The 20,219-nt window shown below is 43.2% G+C and overlaps 1 protein-coding gene across 1 annotated transcript in view; it reads right to left on the bottom strand.

Annotated features, from left to right (window-relative positions):
* The window catches only part of ADAMTS16 (ADAM metallopeptidase with thrombospondin type 1 motif 16), a 132,508-nt gene that overhangs the window by 40,020 nt on the left and 72,269 nt on the right, over positions 1 to 20,219 (bottom strand). Inside the window, exons 11-18 of the mRNA XM_019743385.3 lie at positions 16,251 to 16,346; positions 13,571 to 13,719; positions 12,241 to 12,413; positions 10,298 to 10,428; positions 8,137 to 8,260; positions 7,464 to 7,708; positions 5,478 to 5,616; positions 1,041 to 1,167 (exon numbers count right to left, since the gene is read on the bottom strand). Of these exons, the coding sequence (XP_019598944.3) occupies positions 1,041 to 1,167; positions 5,478 to 5,616; positions 7,464 to 7,708; positions 8,137 to 8,260; positions 10,298 to 10,428; positions 12,241 to 12,413; positions 13,571 to 13,719; positions 16,251 to 16,346 (1,184 nt within the window). The remainder of the gene's footprint in view (positions 1 to 1,040; positions 1,168 to 5,477; positions 5,617 to 7,463; positions 7,709 to 8,136; positions 8,261 to 10,297; positions 10,429 to 12,240; positions 12,414 to 13,570; positions 13,720 to 16,250; positions 16,347 to 20,219) is intronic.

Here is a 20,219-nt window from a genome sequence, read left to right as displayed (position 1 = left end):
TGGCCAGTAATTCCGGGTCTTTAAAACCAAGACGTATGAGACTGTCTTGTATTCAGAGCCTCAGCTGTCTGAGGCTCCCATTGGAGTTAGACTTTCATTCCATGTACAGTGGTACCTCAGTTTTTGAATGTCTCTATTGACGCACATTTCGGTTTATGAATGCCGTAAATTTTATGGCTCTATGATATCATTAGATAGTAAAATTCATGCTGAATTTGTTATAGGGGTTGATTTTAAAGGTCTGGAATGGATTAATCCATTTTGCATTACTTTCTACCGGGAAATCGTGCCTCAGTTTTCGAACGTTTCAGAACTCAACCAGTCTTACGGAACGGATTACATTTGAAAACCAAAGTACCACTGTATATGTTACTCAGGTGATTTTCACAACCCCCATCCCCATGTGACATATCCCTCATGAAGATGAAGGAAATTAGAAGCAGTGACTAAGGAAGTGTGACAGCCCAGAGCGTGACGACTGAGGGGAGCAGGGCAGGACCACGGTTACCTCCTCAGGTCCTGCCCCGGCCACCAGCTCAGGGAACCTGAGCTTTATTTAGAAATATCTAGAGGCAGCAGCACAGACGACAGACAATGGGAGGACAGAGCCCTGGCTTTCTGCAGCCCTTCTCACGTGTGTGCCTGTGAGCAGTGTGTGGCAGCCACCCACACTCCCCCATGTGTGGGTTCTTCTAACGGGTTTCATTCAGTAAGAAAAGTGAAGAGGCTGGGAGCTGAAACATTACTATCACCACAGTATGCTATCACCCTGCCAGCCTGCACCGATTACAGTAACACTAAAACAAACAGGATGCTATTATAAGAACTTCTACTCACATTCACAAGATTCTCCACACTATTCCCCACCCCCCCAAACATGCTTTTTAAAGCCCACTTTTTCAGGGAGTTCTTGTGACTTTTGCATCTTTGCTGTTAGGGATTCTGTGACAGTAGCAGCACCTGTATTCCCTAGACACAAGAGCTAGAAGATCATAGCAAGTATATCTGCGAAGTGATCCGATGTGCATGGCGGCTCTTACCTGGGGGGACAGCCAGATACTCTGCAAGGCACCACCCCTGTGACGGGTCGGGTGTCGGGGTCACAGAAGGACTCATTGACGTGAAACCTCAGCTCTCTGTAGCAGGCCTCTCTCGTGGTCATCTGCCCTGTATGCAAGGGTGAAGTGTACGATAAACACATAGACATACTCCAGGGCCAAAGGCAGGGGAAGAGTTAATGAGATCTCATTTACAAAACCTTGACCATACTTGCATGTCTTCCTGTTAATGGCCAATTGGACAACTATCGATATTCTATTTTTATGGCCTGTCTTCATGTTTTTATTAGTGAATTCCATCAGTTCTAAGATGCACATATTTCACCCCTATATTTTAACACCTTTACAATCAACATGGGGCTTGCATTCAATAACAACATACCTTTAATGAAACATACTTGTTCTTTTCTATCGTTTCTCTGGTTGGGACACCAGCCATTTCTCAAAGGAAACCCAATCCTAAATATGGCTGACTTGTGTGTCCATTTGAGAGGTCACACTAGGAAACAGGCAATAAACCAGACTAAAATACATAAGTAACAATAAGCAGTTTACCACTGGAGAATTCACAGATCTCAGTGCTGCAGGGTTGCAAGCTGATTGGTGAACTTGTCGCAATTATGACTTAGGTGCTACATGGAAAGAAGTCAATTAAAATGAAAGTTGTTTTGATTCTCAGCCTCCATTTATATCTCTCTCCAGTGCTGTTTAGGGCTCTGGGAACATCTCTAAATTTGTTCATAATTTCCATTCATTAAACTTACCAAAATAGGTACTATTAGTTATGAGGTCCCTAGAACAGTCAATTTTATAAAGACAGAAAGCAGATGGTGGGTGCCAGGGGCTGGGGGTGTGGGGTGGAGAGTGACTGTTTCATGGGGACAAAGTTTCAGTTTGAGAAGATGAAAAAGATCTGGAGATGACGGTGGTGATGGTTACACAACAATGTGAATGTGTTTAGTGCCCCTGAACCGTGCCCTTAAAAATCGTTAAAATAGTAAATTTTACGTCATGTGTATTTTACTGTAATAAAAAAGGGATTCTAATTAGATATTCATTTTGAAGGATGTTATTAAATAGTTCATTCAATGGAGACAAAAATAATAATAAAAAAATCAAACTAGTGTTGCTAAAATTAACACAATTAAATATATATTTAAATCTAAAACAATTGTATCACTAGTGTTCAAAAAATTGCTGGAGTCGTGCTGTGTGTGTGGCCCATCCGCTCTCTGTCCCGTGCAGCCCAAGCCCAGGTAGGACTCAGAATGACGTCCTGCACTCCACCTGACCCCGTCAGGCACGTCCTGCATTTGCTTATAAAGAAGGAAAAGCCCAAAGAAATGGTTTCAGAAGAGCCAAGCCAGCACGGCAAGCTCTAATGCTCGTTTTCATGTGAAGCCAAAACCTTCTTTACAAGGAAACATCTCTGAAATGTATATTGGAAAGAAGTTTGACGTTTTGGCTCTGCTTTGTCAAAAGGAATAAGGCAAGTCAATGGGGGGAGTGACATTCCCTAGAAAATCAGTTTTCTTAAATGGCAAGTGAGGACAGGCCTCCCTGGGGCCAAAGCAGCGAACCAGGTGAAGCTCATGGGTCAGATCAAGAATAATGGAGAAAAGCCAAGGCGGGTGAGGGGGTGTTTGGTAGGAGTTCTTTCTAGCTGCGCACCACGACCCCGCAGGCTAGGGTCCTCGGGCCTCAGGGGCTCACTGAACTCAGGGAGACACACAGGTGAGTAAAACCGTACTTGCCAGGTGCTTACAGGATGAACCACGAATGACCAAATCCTAGATTATTAAAACTGAGTACCTTCTCCTAAGCGAAGTGACCCTTAGCAGCCCTCAGGAAGCAAAAGGCAGGTGATGCCACATCGGTGCCCCCATCCCAGGTGAGCACCCTCAGTAGCTAAGCATTCCCTACCCGGCGAGGGTAATCTCCCTATTGACACAGGATGCTGCGAAACACCCCTGACTTTGGGTCTCCAATCAAGTCACAGCATTTTTCCAAAAGACAAGGTTTTCCACAAGGATGTAGCCTGGTGACACCAGACACTGTGCTTCACCCACTTGGAACGGTCAGGTGTCTAAACATTCGGCAGTGAATGGTGCATGCATTTTGGAAGTCAAATCCATTTGTAGGTGGTAGGGATGCTTGAGATTTCAACTTAAAATTCATTTTCCCAGCCCACATAAACAATAGTGAATATAGAAGTGATTTAAATGTTTCTTCCTTTGACGACTTTCAAATCTCTGAATATTCTGAGACAATAAAAATACACACAGACAGAGCCATATGCCCAGCGGTACTCAGGGTTTGCAGGCTGTATTTTTACATGAGGTGGTAGATAACTGTGTGTTCAGATGAGTTTGCTGTGATGGAATGGGGTCTGCGCCGTCATTTAGCTGAATGTTTACAGACACTAAGGTCACATCTGTGAAGCAATTTCTCAGCAGTGCTTATAATCACTCGACTATTTGTCAGAAAGAAATATCACATAGTCCGTGAGCACGCCAGAATCAAGCTGGCCAATTCTCTAAAATGATCTGTATTAACAGATAAGAGTATAAAGTTCAAAGGCTAAAGTAAGAAAGGCGGGAAGAACACCCTTTAATTGGCAAGCCCAGAGCTGAATCCTGGCCACCGGAGGTGGTGAGTGTCATGATCGATGTGACTAGGCCCTGCCTTTATCTTTTTAGGGAAACCAGCTCTGGCAAGCTCTCTGGAAATTGTTTTAAAAATCTTCACATGTTGCCAAAGTATTGGGAAGAGGAGTATTCAGTCTTAAAGACCAGGATTGTATCAAAGAATCTCCAAGATTTCAATAATTCTAACTACAGAATGGATCCCAGCTGCTGCCGAAGGCCTTATCCTGCTTGTATAAGAAACCAGTCATTTAAGCAAAACTACATGGAAAACACGAAAATATTCCATAAACAGATGCATGCGGTCCCACAAGAAGCCTACGTCATTTCCACTGTGAGTGCTAGGCATGTTATGGGCATATGATGCGTGAACGCCCTGAAACCGGAAGAGGGACGATGAATCCAGACAACCAGAGTGGGGGAACTCCTGGAGCTGCTCAGATTCTAAGATTCCATGCCATGTTGAAGTGACAGCTCTGCCTAGTGTGACCACATGGAGCGCATGGCACTGGAACGTGTGCCAGAGCTCGGAGGGTGGTGACGGTGGTCATGATTGGGAGGCCTGTGACATCCTCATGCATCTCACCTGCTTACCAGGAAACTGGTAGACTCCGATTTCCACGACAGCACTGACCTGTCAAAATGGCAGATGGAGATGCTGCTGATGTCACTGTAGGGAGTTATTACTTGTTTGTAAGGTCCCGGCTTTGCTTACTGGAGGAGCAGGCAGCAGAAACGGAAACCCACATGTGCTCACTCACCCACAGCAGGGGGACGCTGAGGAGCAGCTGGACGCAGCCATGTGATGGTAGTGAGAAGGGCTGGAGGATGGACACCTGAACCCAATGCCCGATGATGGAGGATTTGTGGGAACTGGGGAGCCCAGAGAGCAGGACATGATTCCTGCTCCTTGGGAAGAGCTGGGCTTCCTCCTTTGACACTAGCCTTTGAGTACGTTTGAAGAAATGGACAGGGCTGGACATCACACAGGGCAAAAGGATGGGTAATGCATTCTGTGACTTATCAGAGTTTTGGATAATGACACAAAGGGCGTTTTTATTAACTCGGCTGAAAGGTGACCCAAAGCAGCGAAGAAAGAGCCAGAATCATTTCAAGTTGATCTCAGGGACCTAGAAGGACAAGCTAGACTCTTGAGGTAAAGTTTAAAAAAAGGAAAATGAACACTTACCCTAAGATTCTGGACACCTAGCACACAAAGAATGGGGAAGAACTATTTCTAAGCAGTTCTTGTGAAAAAGATCTAGAGATGTTACCCAATTAAACAGTAATACGGACAGAAAAGCACAGTTGTTGCTACTTGTAGCTCTCTGTGCTCTCCAGCTCTAAGACAGACGTCCAAAGTGCAACTAAGCCATCACTCTCTGTGTGTCACGGCCCTGGAGTCCCCTCCGAGTTCCCACAGACCTTTGTACACGATGCAGTTTACAACCTTGCCTTGTAATATATGTGTGCATGGTAACTCCTCTCTGTAGATTGCATCTAAGTTTGAAAACAGGGCCAGTATGTACCATTTTTCTTTATAGTCTCAGAGCTCAGTGAAATACCTCACACATTTAAGGAAGAGTTGCTTGATTGAATTCCTGGGTCGAGATGTGTATGCGGACCTCTTTGCAGTTAGTTTCAGTGCTAAGAAGTCACTCAGTACTTTTCATATACAGTAACAATTAGGCTGGTATTTCATTGTTCAATTCAGACAAAGAGGGTTTCAGCACCTCTGTGCCCACCACCAGGAGAGACACGACAAGTGACCTACCCCCTCCGCAGGAGACGGAGCACTCAGAACGGACGATCACCCACGTGTACCTGGGCTGGGCACCAGGCTGTCTCTCACCCCTCAGCCGAGACACCGAGTATTCCCAAGCAATGCCCGGGTTTCTTCCCTGAAACAGAAGCTATAACATAAGAAAGGGGAAAAACATGGTAAGTTAAAGTGGAACCTATAAATGTACACTAATGTGTTTTAAACTACTTGAAATCGATAATCATGGCAATAAAAACTTGGTTACAATGATTAAACCCTGTCCGTCCTCCACGTGAACTTTCTGAATAGGAATAAACTCCCCATTAGACTCAAGCACATCTAGAAAATGTCCAGACATCCCTGTGACCCGTCTGCCGTAACGTCAGTGTTTCCGCCACACAAGGCTTCAGGTGCCCTTGCAGCCCACCACAGTGGTTGGGTTATTTCCCTTGCTGTTCCTTTGGGATCCCCTGCAAATCCATCTGAGCCAATCAGAAAGCGACACCTGAAAAACACTTGGGACACTTCCTCGAGTCCCAAACCACCGGGTCACTGAAGTGGATGTCACCCATGCCACCGTCAAAGCGCAGTGAGTGCTTCCCACTGTGCCTGGGTGCAGAGGCCTCCTGCCCACTGGCACGTGCCCGGTAGGGGAGAAATATCTTACTGGTAGAGATGGTCGCTCAGGCAAGCCTACCCGTGAGCCATGGTTTGCCACATAAAGCTGGTACACTCCATGTGGACTCTTCCCCTTCTAGCTCGAAACCCAGTCACATCAACCGGTCACCTTTTCCTCCCTCACGCACGTATCACATCTGCCAAGCTCAGGAAGATGGCTTTTTTCTTTTCTTTTTGTTCTTTCTTTTTTCTTGTTTTGGAAAAGCTCACCATCAGCCTGCTGACAGGCATCCCCTCTCCGAGTCTTGGAGCCTTTGCTGGTCCTTGGTGAGATATCCCCGTGGTAAAGGCACTGGTCCTTCCCTGACTCCCTGACCACACAGCTCAAGTCTCACTCTGTATAGGGCAGGCTGGAGCCCTGCAGAGGTGGCTGCGTTTCTAGGACACGGAGATGCTGTCACTTCTGACACTCTGAGCTCCTGTGTTAATCTTCTTCCACAGGAACGGCTCCTAAGAACTCATTTATAACCCTGATTGACCTCTCTGTCTCCATGATTATTAAAGTTAAAGGCCTGAGATGGTGGGAGAGAGATAATCAAGGCCAGAATGCAGATGAATAAGTTTCTAACAGGGTGAAGGGAGCAGCTCAGGGTCAGGAGGGGGGATGGCAGTGGGACGTGTGGCGGTGCGGCAGCTGCCCGGCCCAGAGAGCAGGTGGGGCATCTGGGTGGGTCACATCTGCAGGCCTAGCTGTGGGCCGAGGGGCAACTTCTGAGCCAAGTACTTTTCTTTAATGAAAAGGTGGGGAGTTCGCATGTCCATTGCCTGCCGCTGCCATCTGCCCATGGGGATCAATCATGTTGTCAGAAGAAGCCTGACTGTATCACGTAAGCTGGTGCGGTTGTGGGTAGAAAACAGAAGGTCAGGAGGTGGTTGTGGGGCACCCCTGCTGGACCCTGGGGCTGATGTGATGGCACAGCTGGGGCCTCGGTTCTGGTTCTGGTTCCCATCTTACTCCTGTTTTCCAGGACTTGGTGGAATAAGGACAACACCCAAATGGCAGGCACGGCCAGAGCCCCACACAGATGCCTCTCACAGCCACAGAGTGTACAGGAGTGAAACACTGACTGATAAAGACCCCAACGTGGGAACTACAAGTTGTGTGGAAACACAAACTCAATCATGCCCCGAGAAGTGAAAGACGATGAAAACAAGTCCACTACTCCATTCAGCCCAGGTAGTGACCAGTCTTGTTTCTACACATTATCTAATTGCAAACGTGCTTCTGCGGACTTAAAATGACACCCAGAGCTTTGAACCTACAGAAACGCCAGAAGACCCCAGAGTCCGAGCCCCAGACACCATGAAGCTGGAGTGTACCTCCACGACCAGAGTTTCGTTGGTTGGCCCTGCAGAAGTCAAGCTCTCCGGCTCCCTGTAAGACCGCCGGTACTCGAAGGCAGTGCCTGAGAACTTGTAGCGTCCGGGCCAGTCCACGGTCCAGTGTCCATTTAGGTAGTACGTTTTGAGGGCATTGCGTACAGCGATGTAGGAGGTAGAAACGTTCAATTCAGAGATGCGAATACTCCGGGCTCCAGAAGGAATGGTGACCATGTGGTAATACTCTAGATTAAAGCAAACGGATGGGGGAGAATGAAGCATTTCATTCAATAAGGACAGGGCCAATCCCTCAGCTCCCTCCGTACTCCACCTCCACAGTCAGAATCCACATTTGAAAGAGAAGATCTGGTTGGCAATGAGGTACAATAGTTCTGTACATGACTTCTTCTTCGTCTCCTTTTTTTTTTTTTTAATCAGAGCAGAGCTTTTGTAATTTTCACTACTCCTGAGGACCATTCTAATTTAAGTAACCTAGCAACCATTGCCAACCCAAACAAAAGGCTTCAGAAGCAGGCAGGAAAAGAGGCAGGTGTCAGACTTGTGGGAACAGTTAACACCTGCTGTTTTCATCCCACTCTGAGTTCTTCCCACCCAGCGGGTCCCTTTGCGGTCCTCTCTGCTCAGCCCCCGCCGACAGCGGCCCCATACTCACGGTTGGTGCCGTGGTCCTTGGCATAGAGGCCTTTGTGTGTCGTGCAGTCTGAGTTATTCCCCTTGCACACACCACAAGAGTCTTCAAGGGCATTGGACCCAAGGATGTCGTCACACCCAACTCTCTGGAGGACCCATGAGGTCACATGTCATTCATGAAAGAAAAGACCATAAGAGCCAAGTCACAAACCTCAAGCAGGAAGCCTCTTCCCCCTATGGTTGACAATTTCACCAACACAGGGGAGTTCACAAATCTTTATTGGATACCCAGTATGTGCACAGCAAGACTGCAGTTCTACTCTTCAGAGCCAAAGTAGGAAAACTTTAAACGTCAGACATAACCTGAACTCTTCAGTATTGCTACATGGTTGTCCTATCCTGAGCTCTGAGTTAACTCTATCAGGTTGTCATGTTGGAGACATGGGTCAATTTTGGAGTGATGTAAAGCACTTAGCACAATGACAAGCAATGTGTCCTCAAGAGGGTCCACTGGAATATGCCATGGTCTTTGGAATCCCCTTGTTCAATGGCAAAGAAGTAACACAGGCCACATGGAAATTATTTCCAGCAGTAAATTACATAAAGGGCTTATGTGGTCACTGTCTTAGAATTTTAGGAACTCCTTAGAATTTCTACAATGCTTCCTAGTTTTACATTCCTTCACAAAGCGTATAGTCTACAGATGTAAAACAAAGACTCTTCAGAAATGAAATAACTATAGTCCACCATCACTTGCTTGTAATCCTTGGGGTCAGATGCATTTCAGAGATTTTAGGATTTTAGGAAGGTAATTAACATATTATGCATGGAATATGGAAGTCCCAGCCGGGTCTAGGATAGCAATGACGTTTCTATAACAAAGCACCTACATCTTCATACTAAGTGGGAAAAACAAAACTGACAAATAGTCTCTAATCAGTTCAGGGCACTTTTTTTTGCCACCAAACAAATTCAGGTCAGCTTATAATTTGCAGCCAAACCAACTTTCCATTTCATAATTTTTTTTGGATTTTAGAATTACTGATAAATCGCACTACTGTATCATCAAAAATAGCTGAAAATAACGAAATATTTAATAAATCAATTAATAATTAGACAAAATGTGTAGAGATTTGAGCATTTGAAAGCTGACAGAGATCTTAATAAATCATCCAGCCTAATTTGTATGCATTAAATTAGGCATTTAATTTAATGCATTATTTAAATTAAATTAAATAATGAGAGTCTCAGTGGATGGTTCCACTGGCTCAACGGTCATACAACTTAGAGAAAACACGAGGTAGGACCGAGGTCTTTGGACTCCAGTGAAAAAGAATATTGAGTAATATCTTCATTGAAAACCCATTAGTTACATATGGTGTGCTTGATCTGGTCACACCTTCACTTTGTTTATAATGAGATTCTTTCCACATCTTACTTCAGCACATGTCAACAAGCTCAAAGTGTTATGGTCACTTAGCCACCAAGTCTTCCCCATCCCGTCTCCTAAGCCCTTTTCTCCAACAGAAGCTGAGGCTATAGACCTTTCAGAGACGCCTACAATAGCTGCAACGTGGCCTCTAGGCTCTGAGCTGTCCCTGCCTTCATTTACTCTCCATGCCACCTCCCAGCTACTGTTGCCTGACCCTGCCACTCCTCTTGTACCCAATCCCAGTACCTGCTCTACAGGGACACAAGGATGAAAACTCCTCATTCAGGCGGCAGATGGCCCTAGGAAAGCCTCTCCCTCCCAATTCACCTCCTTCAGCATCCCACAGCCCATGCTTGCCTTTCGGGTACTCTGAGGACTGAATCGGTTCCTGTCAACCCATGCTTTCTTATAGTGTCCTGTTCCCTTGTCTGTCTTCCCAACACCCCTATTTCAACTCACCCTTTTCAATCTAGCTCAGAAGCTCCCTTCTCCAAGGAGCCCTGCAAATATCCCAGATCCACGTCTAAGAGAGAATCAGCTCTTCCCTTCCCCCCATGCTCTGCACACACCTCCACTGCAACAAACCACGGTGTGTCTCAGTACGTGTCCCTCTGGCTTCCCCCCACTGGGCCGTCACTTGGAGGGAAAGGGCTTGTTTTAAATGTCTGGTCCCGCTAGCCCCTCACAGGATGCCTGGCACAAAGTGGGCTGTCTGGGGATGTTTGTTGAATGAATGAACGATCATTATTACCTCACATATCCCATCTATACAAACATTACGGCTATCCTCCGAGCATGGAGTCCCATCTTTGACTTTATTTGACAAAGAAAAGAAGAAATCAAATCCTTCTGCGATACAGTAGAGTTTGCATAAGTCCTGATCTTTAAAAAAAATACACACACAAACACAAATAAGAAAGATACTTAAGCTCTGATCATTTTTGCTCTAAGTTTTAGATAGACTTTTTTTTTTCTTTCTTGCCCATAAAATAACTCCCACACAATAATACAGTACAAAGACAATTCTGTACGGTTGCTTCATTAAATTTGTGATTTTTCCCCTTTAATTTATTATTATTTTTTTAAGCTTCACTATTAATTTTTACTCTACTCTGTTCTTTACTGGTCTTTATTCTTTACACCGTTGTTGGCACATAGTAGGCATTCAATAAACATTTGTTGACTTAAACTACAGCATTATTGTCCACTATTCTACTAGTACAATTATTCTCTTGTAGAAATGCAAAAAGTCACTACCATTTTATTACAATATGCAAAATTCTTACAAATGAAATGTAATACAATAATTAAAATAATTACTAAGTTTCTTAACAGCTAATACAGTTGAAGAAATACATATTTTTAAATTGATAAAGGGACTCATTTTTAGTTAGATGAAATCTCCAGAGAAAAACATTTTCTACAAATATAAAGGGTTGTCAAAAAATACCGATACACGGAGAATATGGATATCATTATATTTTTAAGATTAGAAGATAAAGTTCCGTTCCTCTCTTGCTAATCCATTTTAAGGGTCTGTGATTCACATAGTTAATATGGACTTTTGTAGGAACCTTCCCTCCCTCCCACAACCTTTTTTCCTTTTCTTGGTAAGAAGGGGACAATTAATGATGAAAATATTTTCTGCCTTAGGGGTTTTCATTTATAAAAATTTTCTTTATTGTGCAAGGTAAGAGACCCAACTGAATAATTCTAAGAATCAAACTTAGTATGTGCTTCCGTAATTAATGAATATATTTACTGAAGACTAGAAAAGTCAGGAATAGCACACACATTTTTGACCCCAATTTTGAAGTTCTTCCTACTTTTTCCTCCTGCCTATTTAATTCTCACTTAATTTTTACTGAGATTAAGAGTTAAAACAGAACCAAAAAATGCTTTGTATAAAACCACTTACAATTTTCTCTCAGAATTCACTAACACCATAAACCTCTCATCATGAAATATTATATATATATATATTGGGATAGTGAAAGTGACTGGCAGATGAGAAGGTCCAATTTATGAATCTTCCTAATGTTGCTTGGACAATATTCCCAGTTTTAAAGAACGAGATGATTAGATGTTCTCTGATTTATTCTTAAATTTTGCCACTTCACCTACCAAGTTGAGGTTACTATAATCATACGAATAATATATATTCCTCTCCAACTGGAGAGTAAAATTTTACATATGGTACAAATACAAGTCTGGGTTTATAGTTTAAGGTCAAGACTTTCTAATATAGTACACTTGAAAACGATCTGATTTTTTCAGAAGATACTAAAGTGTTTTTTTTTTTCATTCTTTGGCAATTATAAGTGTTCAATGGGTGATATGATTATAGCAACATCACCATCAACTACTGTGATTTGTAATTAAAAAATAAACATCGTTTCATTATCAATAAAAACACATATTTTGATTTTTTTGTCACTTCTTTGAAGATTTCAAGGTATTATGTCCATGTTCTCTATTGGGCTTGTTAATTTTTGACCTCACAGCTGGTCAAGATAAGATTCCAGTGGCCATGGTGCAGGCAGAATTAAACCAACTCCCAAATAAGAATCTGTGACATTGACCTCATATAGAGGTCTCCAACTGGAGAGTAAGCAAACCATCAATCACATCATTGTTTAGAGGAAAGATAATAAAGTATGAGGCTATCGCTAGAAAGTGGGGTTTGGGATTTACCTTCCACTTGAGTGTAAGGTTTCCACTTGTAGTGCCACCCTCGGAACCGCTTGCTATTGTATTCTGCACACTGCAGGGCACGGAAGTCAACGCTATCGTGGGCACATCTCTGCCTGTTGCAAAGCTTTAGAGTGCGAGTGGAGCCCTCACAAAACTTCCCTCCATGCGACGGTCTGGAACGCATATTTTGCAGTTAGAAACCTTACATTTTAATAGCTAATCACCCTTTCCTTAAAATGAGGCTTATTGGAGATATGGGGCAGATAATGTGAAATAATTTACAGAGACCAAATAAGAAAGGTGCATTTCTCAGTAGACGCTGGCATTTCCTTACATATTAATGACATGGGCAGCATCCTCCTTTTCTGTTAAGTGTACTATTTACAATGCTGGTAGAAGAGGTTAGAATATGGAAAGTAAGTGGCTTTGCATGTATTTTTTCATGGCCACCTCCCAGCATCCCTCTGCAGAAGTCAGGGTAAGCACTGTTGCTCTCAGAATCTCATAAAGTGGGGGCTGGCTCACAGAGGGTGGCTGTCCCAGAATTGCACAGGGGATAGAAAGCAGAACTTTTGAAATTCAACTACTCTGCTTCTTTCCACTACCAGCTTCCTGCAACAAGGCCGGGATACCAGATTGGGTCAGGAGAACCAGTCACATCTGCTGGTTGGCACTGATGGCAAATGTCCCATGCTCACCCCCACTAAAATTCATGTGGTCACCCCAGCAGAGAGCACCCTGTCGATTCAGGGAACCTACTGGGTCTCACAGGTTAAATACAGGCCTAAACAAAGGCAACATGACTTGCACATTAAACAAACCTAGGGGCAGAAGGAGGATTTAGAAATCCGTTCACTCCACAGCACCGGTGATTACTTTTAACATTCCCGCCTTCTAACAGGTGGTCACAATGAAAACACTTGTACAGGTAAATGTATTTGATGAAAAACTAAGTTTTTTTCCGCATGAAAGAATCACTCTTGTTGATTTTATTCATTTGTGTTCTCTATACTTTTCTTATGATTTCTTTCTTTATTTTAGGCAGATCCGTGGCTTTTCAAGTACATATGGTTAGCGTCCGATTCTGGACTATCACTGTTGGGTCTGTTATCGTTTGCTATAGCCTGGTAGTTACAAGCATCTTACATTTTATCAAAGGGATGTCATTGTTTAAGGAATGCTTACATGAAATGCCTTTCCTACTTAGTGTTTCCTACAATCATACAGGAAGCGCTGAATGAGTGGGCCTGAGTTGAGGCCCAGGTGTGGTGTGGAAGGCTCCTAGCAGAGGCCTGCCCAGTCGGGAGGAGGGAAGTCCAGACGGGCTTACCTGGGATTAGTGCAGAGGCGATCTCTGTGGGACACCCCTCCTCCACAGGTCCTGGAGCATGGTGACCAGGAAGACCAGTCTGACCAATGGCCATGGGTAGGCTTGGGGCCTTGGTCACCGTATTTCACACACTGCCCTCCACGGCACCACTAAATGTTAAAAAAAAGAAAAAGACGTTGATATGACTCAGGGACAGAAAAGTGGGTCATCAGTATTGTAGTGCCCAGTCGTAGGGAGTCTGGTAAAATGTGCAAACATTAACATCCCTACTCTCTAGTAGCACATCCTACAAATACGTTCAAGGATGCTTCTTTCGTCTTTCCAAACCTAGCATCTTTCCATACATTCACGTAAAGGGAAGATAAGTAGAAGAATCATTTCTAATTCCTGAGCCGCTGGAACTTAAGATGTTGAATGAAGTAGTGTTGCTTGCTCGGTTGTTCAGCCCGATTGTTCATCTCTCAAGGAAGTGGACGCTAACCTCTCCTGAAAACAATGTGCTTTTCACATTGCATTTTCGGCACAGACTCAGTCTTAGGTGCATAAGTCCAGCTGGGGGTTCCATGTGACTCAACACCTTGTCATTTCTGCCCAGTGTGCTGTGCTTTCACTCCAAGGCACCTGGGCTCAAAGCCTGGGGGCTGTAACCGGTGCATGTCAGAGGTCACATGGCTTTCCGAGGAGATGAAACAACCCACACAGGGCTTGTCTGTCCCAACAGGGCTGGAGATGCTATCAGCTCCCCTTTCTCAGGTGAAGTGCTCCTCCTGTGAATTTAAGGTAACATCGCATGGCTTCTTCACTTCTACCCCACGTAATGGCTGCACAAGATCTCACACTGTGTTCAGTGGAGTTGGCTTTTCCACCTGTGGTTTGCTGTAGACTGTGAGGTTCTTAGATAAAGACCAGGCCATCTGTTGGGAGGAGGGAAGCGAGTTGCTTGTCCCTCATCACGGGCCCACGTGAATCAGCAGGGCCTTGCCTGTGGGCTGGGGTGAGAGGTGGGCCAAGGTAGAGCCACCTCATGTTCCGAGAGAAAAAAAGTGCTGCTTTTATAAAAGAAAAATAAGAATACTTCAATTATTAATGGATGTATTGGACTGAAACATATTAAATCATTGATGTTTGACCAGTCTTGCCACACAAAAATGGCAACTTCAAATGGTTCAATTTAATATTATTTAAGGAAGAAAAATTGAATTTAAAGACATAAGTAATTCTGAGGACTGAAGCTTCAACCATTCAATCCTTTGATTCTTTCCTATAAGCTAGAAAAAAAAAAGTCTCCTTCATTACCACCTGCCCTCAGCCCAAGTGACAGAACAAAGTCCCAAAGTCCTGCCCCTCTCAGCCCAGTGACATGGCCTCCTGACAGGGCCTCCGTGAGCTAAAGGAGAGAATTGCAGAGAAGAGAGGAGGTCGCCCTTGGAAAAACATAGCTGATGAACACAAAGACAGCAGGACACCAGAGAGCCACACGCGTCATGTCTGTGAAGAGCTGAGGGCAACAATGGATGGCCACCAATCTTTCAAGGAAAAGGCATAATTTTGCAAACTATCACCAGAAGAATACATTTTAATCAATTATGATCAGAAAAGTCACAGTTATCTTCAGCTTCACATTCAGATAAGCTCCCTGGCGTCCTGCGACAATTGGTGTTTTCACATTGTGGTACCTCAGCAGATCCTTTTCTTTCAAGAAACTGAAAGCATTTTTATTACATTTTTTTGGTTGTGGATTGATTTAATTACTCTGCTGCCTATATCACTAGAAGGATTTAAATATCAATCTCATACCCTGTGAGAGATTGAAAATAAAACATATGAACATGTAGAGTGAATGGCTGCTAGGTGCTAGTCTCGGGTAAGTTTACCTTATTTCCCTTTGTTTCCTCAGTCAGAGATGCAATAACTTCACTGAAAAGCCTGCATTAGCATTGCTCATTGACATTTTAATCCTTTCTGTCTATGCTTACATTTAGGAGTGACATATTTACTTTGGAATTTAAACATAGTAGATCAGTAATATTTAGACACGTATTTCTCTTTCATATGCATTAGTATCACTAAAAACGTCAGATATATAGAGCGAAAATGGTTAGTAATATTGTGGGTCCAACATTTTTCTATCTTTATCAATAATTAAGATAATAAATAATTATCAAGGATTAAGATATTACTCTTGAGGGTTAAGATAACTCACTTTTATGTTTTAATGACAAAATTATTCTCTCCCAGTTAGTAATGAACTTGCTGTCTGATGTGTTTCTTCTTTTCCTACCACAGCTCTCTCTCTTTTTCATGAATCACAATGGTCTGTCTACTCCAGTGTCTTCAGATCAATGCTCTGGGGCTTTAATACTGCTTAGTGCTGGGTCTTTACGTGGTTAAATCATGGCCGAGGGTTTAATCTTCCCGTTATTAAACAAGTTCAGCTGTCACCTTTGCCTAACATCAATGTCTATTAATTCTAGATAGCTCATCGATATAATCAGAAAAGTGAGAGAAAGGAGTCGTCTTCATAGTATCAATATAACCACGGTCTTTTCACATGAGTGTAGGTCTGCACAGATATATGAAAAAGACCAGGCTCAAAGCATGAATGCCAGAGGAAGAGAGACGCCTGGGTTGAAAGACTGACATCTGGATATGATGCACGTGCCTAAGAGTAGCATCTCACCATGTCATGCCCACAAGCAGTGCCTTCTGCGGCTGGCATAAATTTCGTCTCACATTTCCTTCCAATCCGGTGGCACCACAGGGCTTTACAGATATCCTAAAGGCAAAAGAGATTATTAGCATTACACATGGTCCATACATCTATGATAAATCATCACTAAAAAATTTAAGAGGAAAAAACCGATATAAATTAAAAGCTGACATCTACATAGCGGTAGACGCATATGATAGAGTGAGACGGTTCAACTTAATTCCATCTCTGAAACTTTATTTGTATTCATTCATCATAAACTTACCAAAATTATATTTTCTAAATTAAAAAAGTAAAATATGCTTAATCGAGTCACTACAGAAAACTACAAAAAAGTAAAATTAACAAATAATAAAACCTAACATGTTGCAATTTATTCTTGACCCCATTTTTCACTATCTTCTCCAAGTCTGAATCCCCATTTTCAAAAGCTGGCCCAGCCATCCATCCACTATCCCCAAACCTCTGATGAAGGATTGGAATAGGCCAGGTACCGTGGTAGGCAAGACGTTCCATAGTGAACAGGACTCAGGCCTACCCTTGAACTTGGTCTTATGGGAGTAAACTTGCTGGGAATCACCATATGGTGCGTGTGGGAAGAGGTGCCCCTACAGAGGGAAGAACAAAACGCATGGTGAGCTTGTCTAAAGGAGAAAAGGCTTGGCCTCAGGGGAGGAGTCAGAGGAGATGTGATGTGAGTCAACCTTGAGCTCAAGGAGTTTGTCAGGAGGAAAGCTATGACTTTCAAAGCAGAGGGATTAAAAGGTATGTGCAAAGGAAGGAAGTCCCATGAGTATAATTTGGCAGTAAAATAAGACAGGATCTGAGATTTATACACAATAAAGTCTCTCCTAATGTGAGGGGTTATTTTCACTTTGATGTCCTTTTGAGCCCAAAGGAATATCTTAATAAACAGCAACTAGTAAGACTTATGACATGACTAAACCTTCCAGAATGCTGAGGGTAGCTTCAATTGCATGTGATAAAAAATATTTCTTATCTGCACAACCATTTGGGATATTTGAACAAGTGTTGCATTGTTTCCCAAGACATTTAATGGCTGCATCTACTGGGTGACTTGTATTATAAAGAAAATGCAACACAGGGAAACTTTCTTGTAGTTCTGCTTCCAAGATGGCGTCTCACTGCATTTGTGCTTTCATTCCCTGTCTCAATGGTGTTAAAAGACGTGCTCACATGAAAGCTTTTTGCATCATGTGAGTCATCTCATGAAGGGCTTTGTTTTTAATCACCCATATTAACTTTACCTTCATAAAACTAGTTCTGAAATCTCCTCCCTAATTTTCATTATATTATGTATTTAGCAGTTAAGGTATTAGTTAAAGACACAGCCTTATTTTATTTTTCTTTTCTTTTTCTCATGGATAACTTAGCCTTTGGGAACTTGGTTTGTTAACAAGTAAACTTTCAACGTCTTAAGTTTGTATCCCATTGGGTATCCAAAATTTGGGTACCATTTGCTTTTATTTTGAGGCATTCGTAATAACCTCCGATGGTTGCAATCACTCTACCATTACATTTCATTTTCTTGTGAGTCCACCAGGATCATTAAGTGTTACTAAGGTAAATGTGTCATGTTGTGGTTAGTTCTTTGCCTGGCTCACATCTGTGTCAGCATGAAACCAACAATGGTGCACCTACAGCAATTCTTGGACTGCTTTGTTTCTGACAGGCCCTTGAGAAAACAATTGTTGTATAGTGTTGAAGGCTCTGCTCTTGGCCAGGACAACATTTAGAAATCAGAGCTTTAAGAAGACCTCAAGGAACCATAAAAGCAGGGCCTGAGTGTCTGTAACTCTCCAAAGAGACAGATGGAAAGCTCGATTTGCCTGCAGGGGTGACAATGTGAAAGCAAACCAGGATATAAATAAAGTTCCCCCGAAACCAGAGCCTGTAGACTCCTCAGGGGCTCAATGTCTGGGTGGTGATATGGTGAATGAGAACCGGAGTCTGGACAGTGGTGTGGAGTAGGCATTCCTGCACTTGCGTGGTGGCTCATGGGAGCCGAATGGACGGATGGGGCATAGAGACCTACAGATTCAGGAGATTGAGTGTGAACACATAAACAAATGCATGCATGGATGAATAGATGGGTGGATGGATGAATGGATGAATGGGTGGGTGGGTGGGTGGATGGATGGATGGATGGATGGATGGATGGATGGATGGATGGATGAATGGATGGACGAATGGATGAATGGGTGAATGTGAAAGTGGCAGCTGCCCCTGTGGTTAGGTCAGCTGGGAGATGGATGTGGTAGTCCAGTAGAGGCTGGGCTTCTGAGAAGGTAGGCACATCTGATATGGATTGGTCATGACAGATCTGGGCAGGCGGGACCCAATGTCCTTCTGTGTCCTTGAGGTACTGGGGGCTAGATGAAGTGGCTGCAGGTAAAGGGCCCAACTCAGGGCCTGGCACCTAACAGGCACCAAACCAGTGCACATTTCTTTCTCACTTCAGGGGCATGAGGAGATTCCTGCACAATCAGAGGTCATCCAGTCCATGGCCGTGGCCTGAGGGAGCTGGTGGCACTAATTCATGGCACTGTTTCAAAGTTTATGCAAGACATACAAAGGAAATAGATGGTGTTAAAAACGTTAAATTATTTGTATATATTTGTCCTCAGTGCTTGGGATCTGGCTAGCTTTCAAGAAATGCTTTCTGAGTGAGTTGAATATCAGCTGGTTTGTGCCTGTGGAAACTGGACAGAATGAGCAGGGGCATTTTTAGTGTAAAATGAAATTAAGAATGACCAGAGAATTGTGGTCATAAAACTATCTTGGATGGCTTAAGAGGGCTACCTTATGATGTGAAAATATTATCTCTAGACTCTTACCATTCCGGACAATTTCAGAATATTCTCACATTACACTTTTTTGGAGCATGTTGTAGAATGAAGAAATACACATTGAAGATACCATTAAAGGCAACCATTTTTACCTTTTGTAAGTGCAAAGCTCTCAAATATAGGCTTCTGGCAAAAGGCAGCTCACCACTCACCGAGGCATGAGCTCACCAGTAAGTCTGTGCCCTGCCTGTGCTATCTGTGCAATTCAGCCTCATCCTGAAGCCGCTCAATCCCCAGTTCCAGTCCTCCAGGCAGAAACAGATCGCAGAGTTAGAGGATCCTTGAAATACCATATAATCCATGTGACTGTTTTTCAACATATCAAAAAACATTCGAGACCTGGGTACCCTATGGATGTAATTGCCATCAGGTAAAATGTGACAGTCTATCCCAGGGCAAAAAAAAAAAATGAATACTTCAGAGAATTAGATAATAAAATGAAAATTAAACTACGACTGAAAAACCAAAAACTAATTACTTGCTCTCCCCTTTATCATACTTTGACTTAGTCGCTAACGTCTGGACATAACGTGCAGTGGTTGTATTAAAGTAAGCATTGTTGTTATAGGTCATTATATTCTTAATGAAACTTCAGGGTCCTTTTGCAACAAAGACCCTTTGAAATCAGGGTTCTAGAGCTAGAGAGTTGGAATGTAAGACATACTGGGTGTGGGGAGAGCTCCTGATTTAACAACAAACCCAGGACACTAAGGTGATCGAATTTCAAAGCCATTCTGGCAGCTCGCATTTCAGACTGCAGGGTCAGGCCACCAAGCAATGTGGAAGAAGCAGAACAGGTACTTGCTAAAGACACAATGATTATAATAACTAATGCTCAGGAAGAAGAATGTTGAAGCCCATGGAAAGAGCTCACTCGTGCTTTTATCTTTTCAGCTAAGGAATCCTAGCTTCAATGAAGGCTCTCACTTCCTATTCTGTCCCATAATTTAAGAGCTATGTTTACAAAGACCCATTTCAGTAATACTGACTTGGTTAAGTTTAACTTCACAACCTAAGACCCCAAATATAATCAACATTTTCAGAGCATTGGGCTGCAAGTTTATTGCAG

The sequence above is a fragment of the Rhinolophus sinicus genome, chromosome 3 (genome assembly GCF_057876585.1).
Source record: "Rhinolophus sinicus isolate RSI-liver-muscle chromosome 3, RSI-T2T, whole genome shotgun sequence".
NCBI lineage: Eukaryota > Metazoa > Chordata > Mammalia > Chiroptera > Rhinolophidae > Rhinolophus > Rhinolophus sinicus.
Note: the sequence above shows the minus strand (reverse complement) of the source record. Positions and strands in the feature narration are given on the sequence as shown.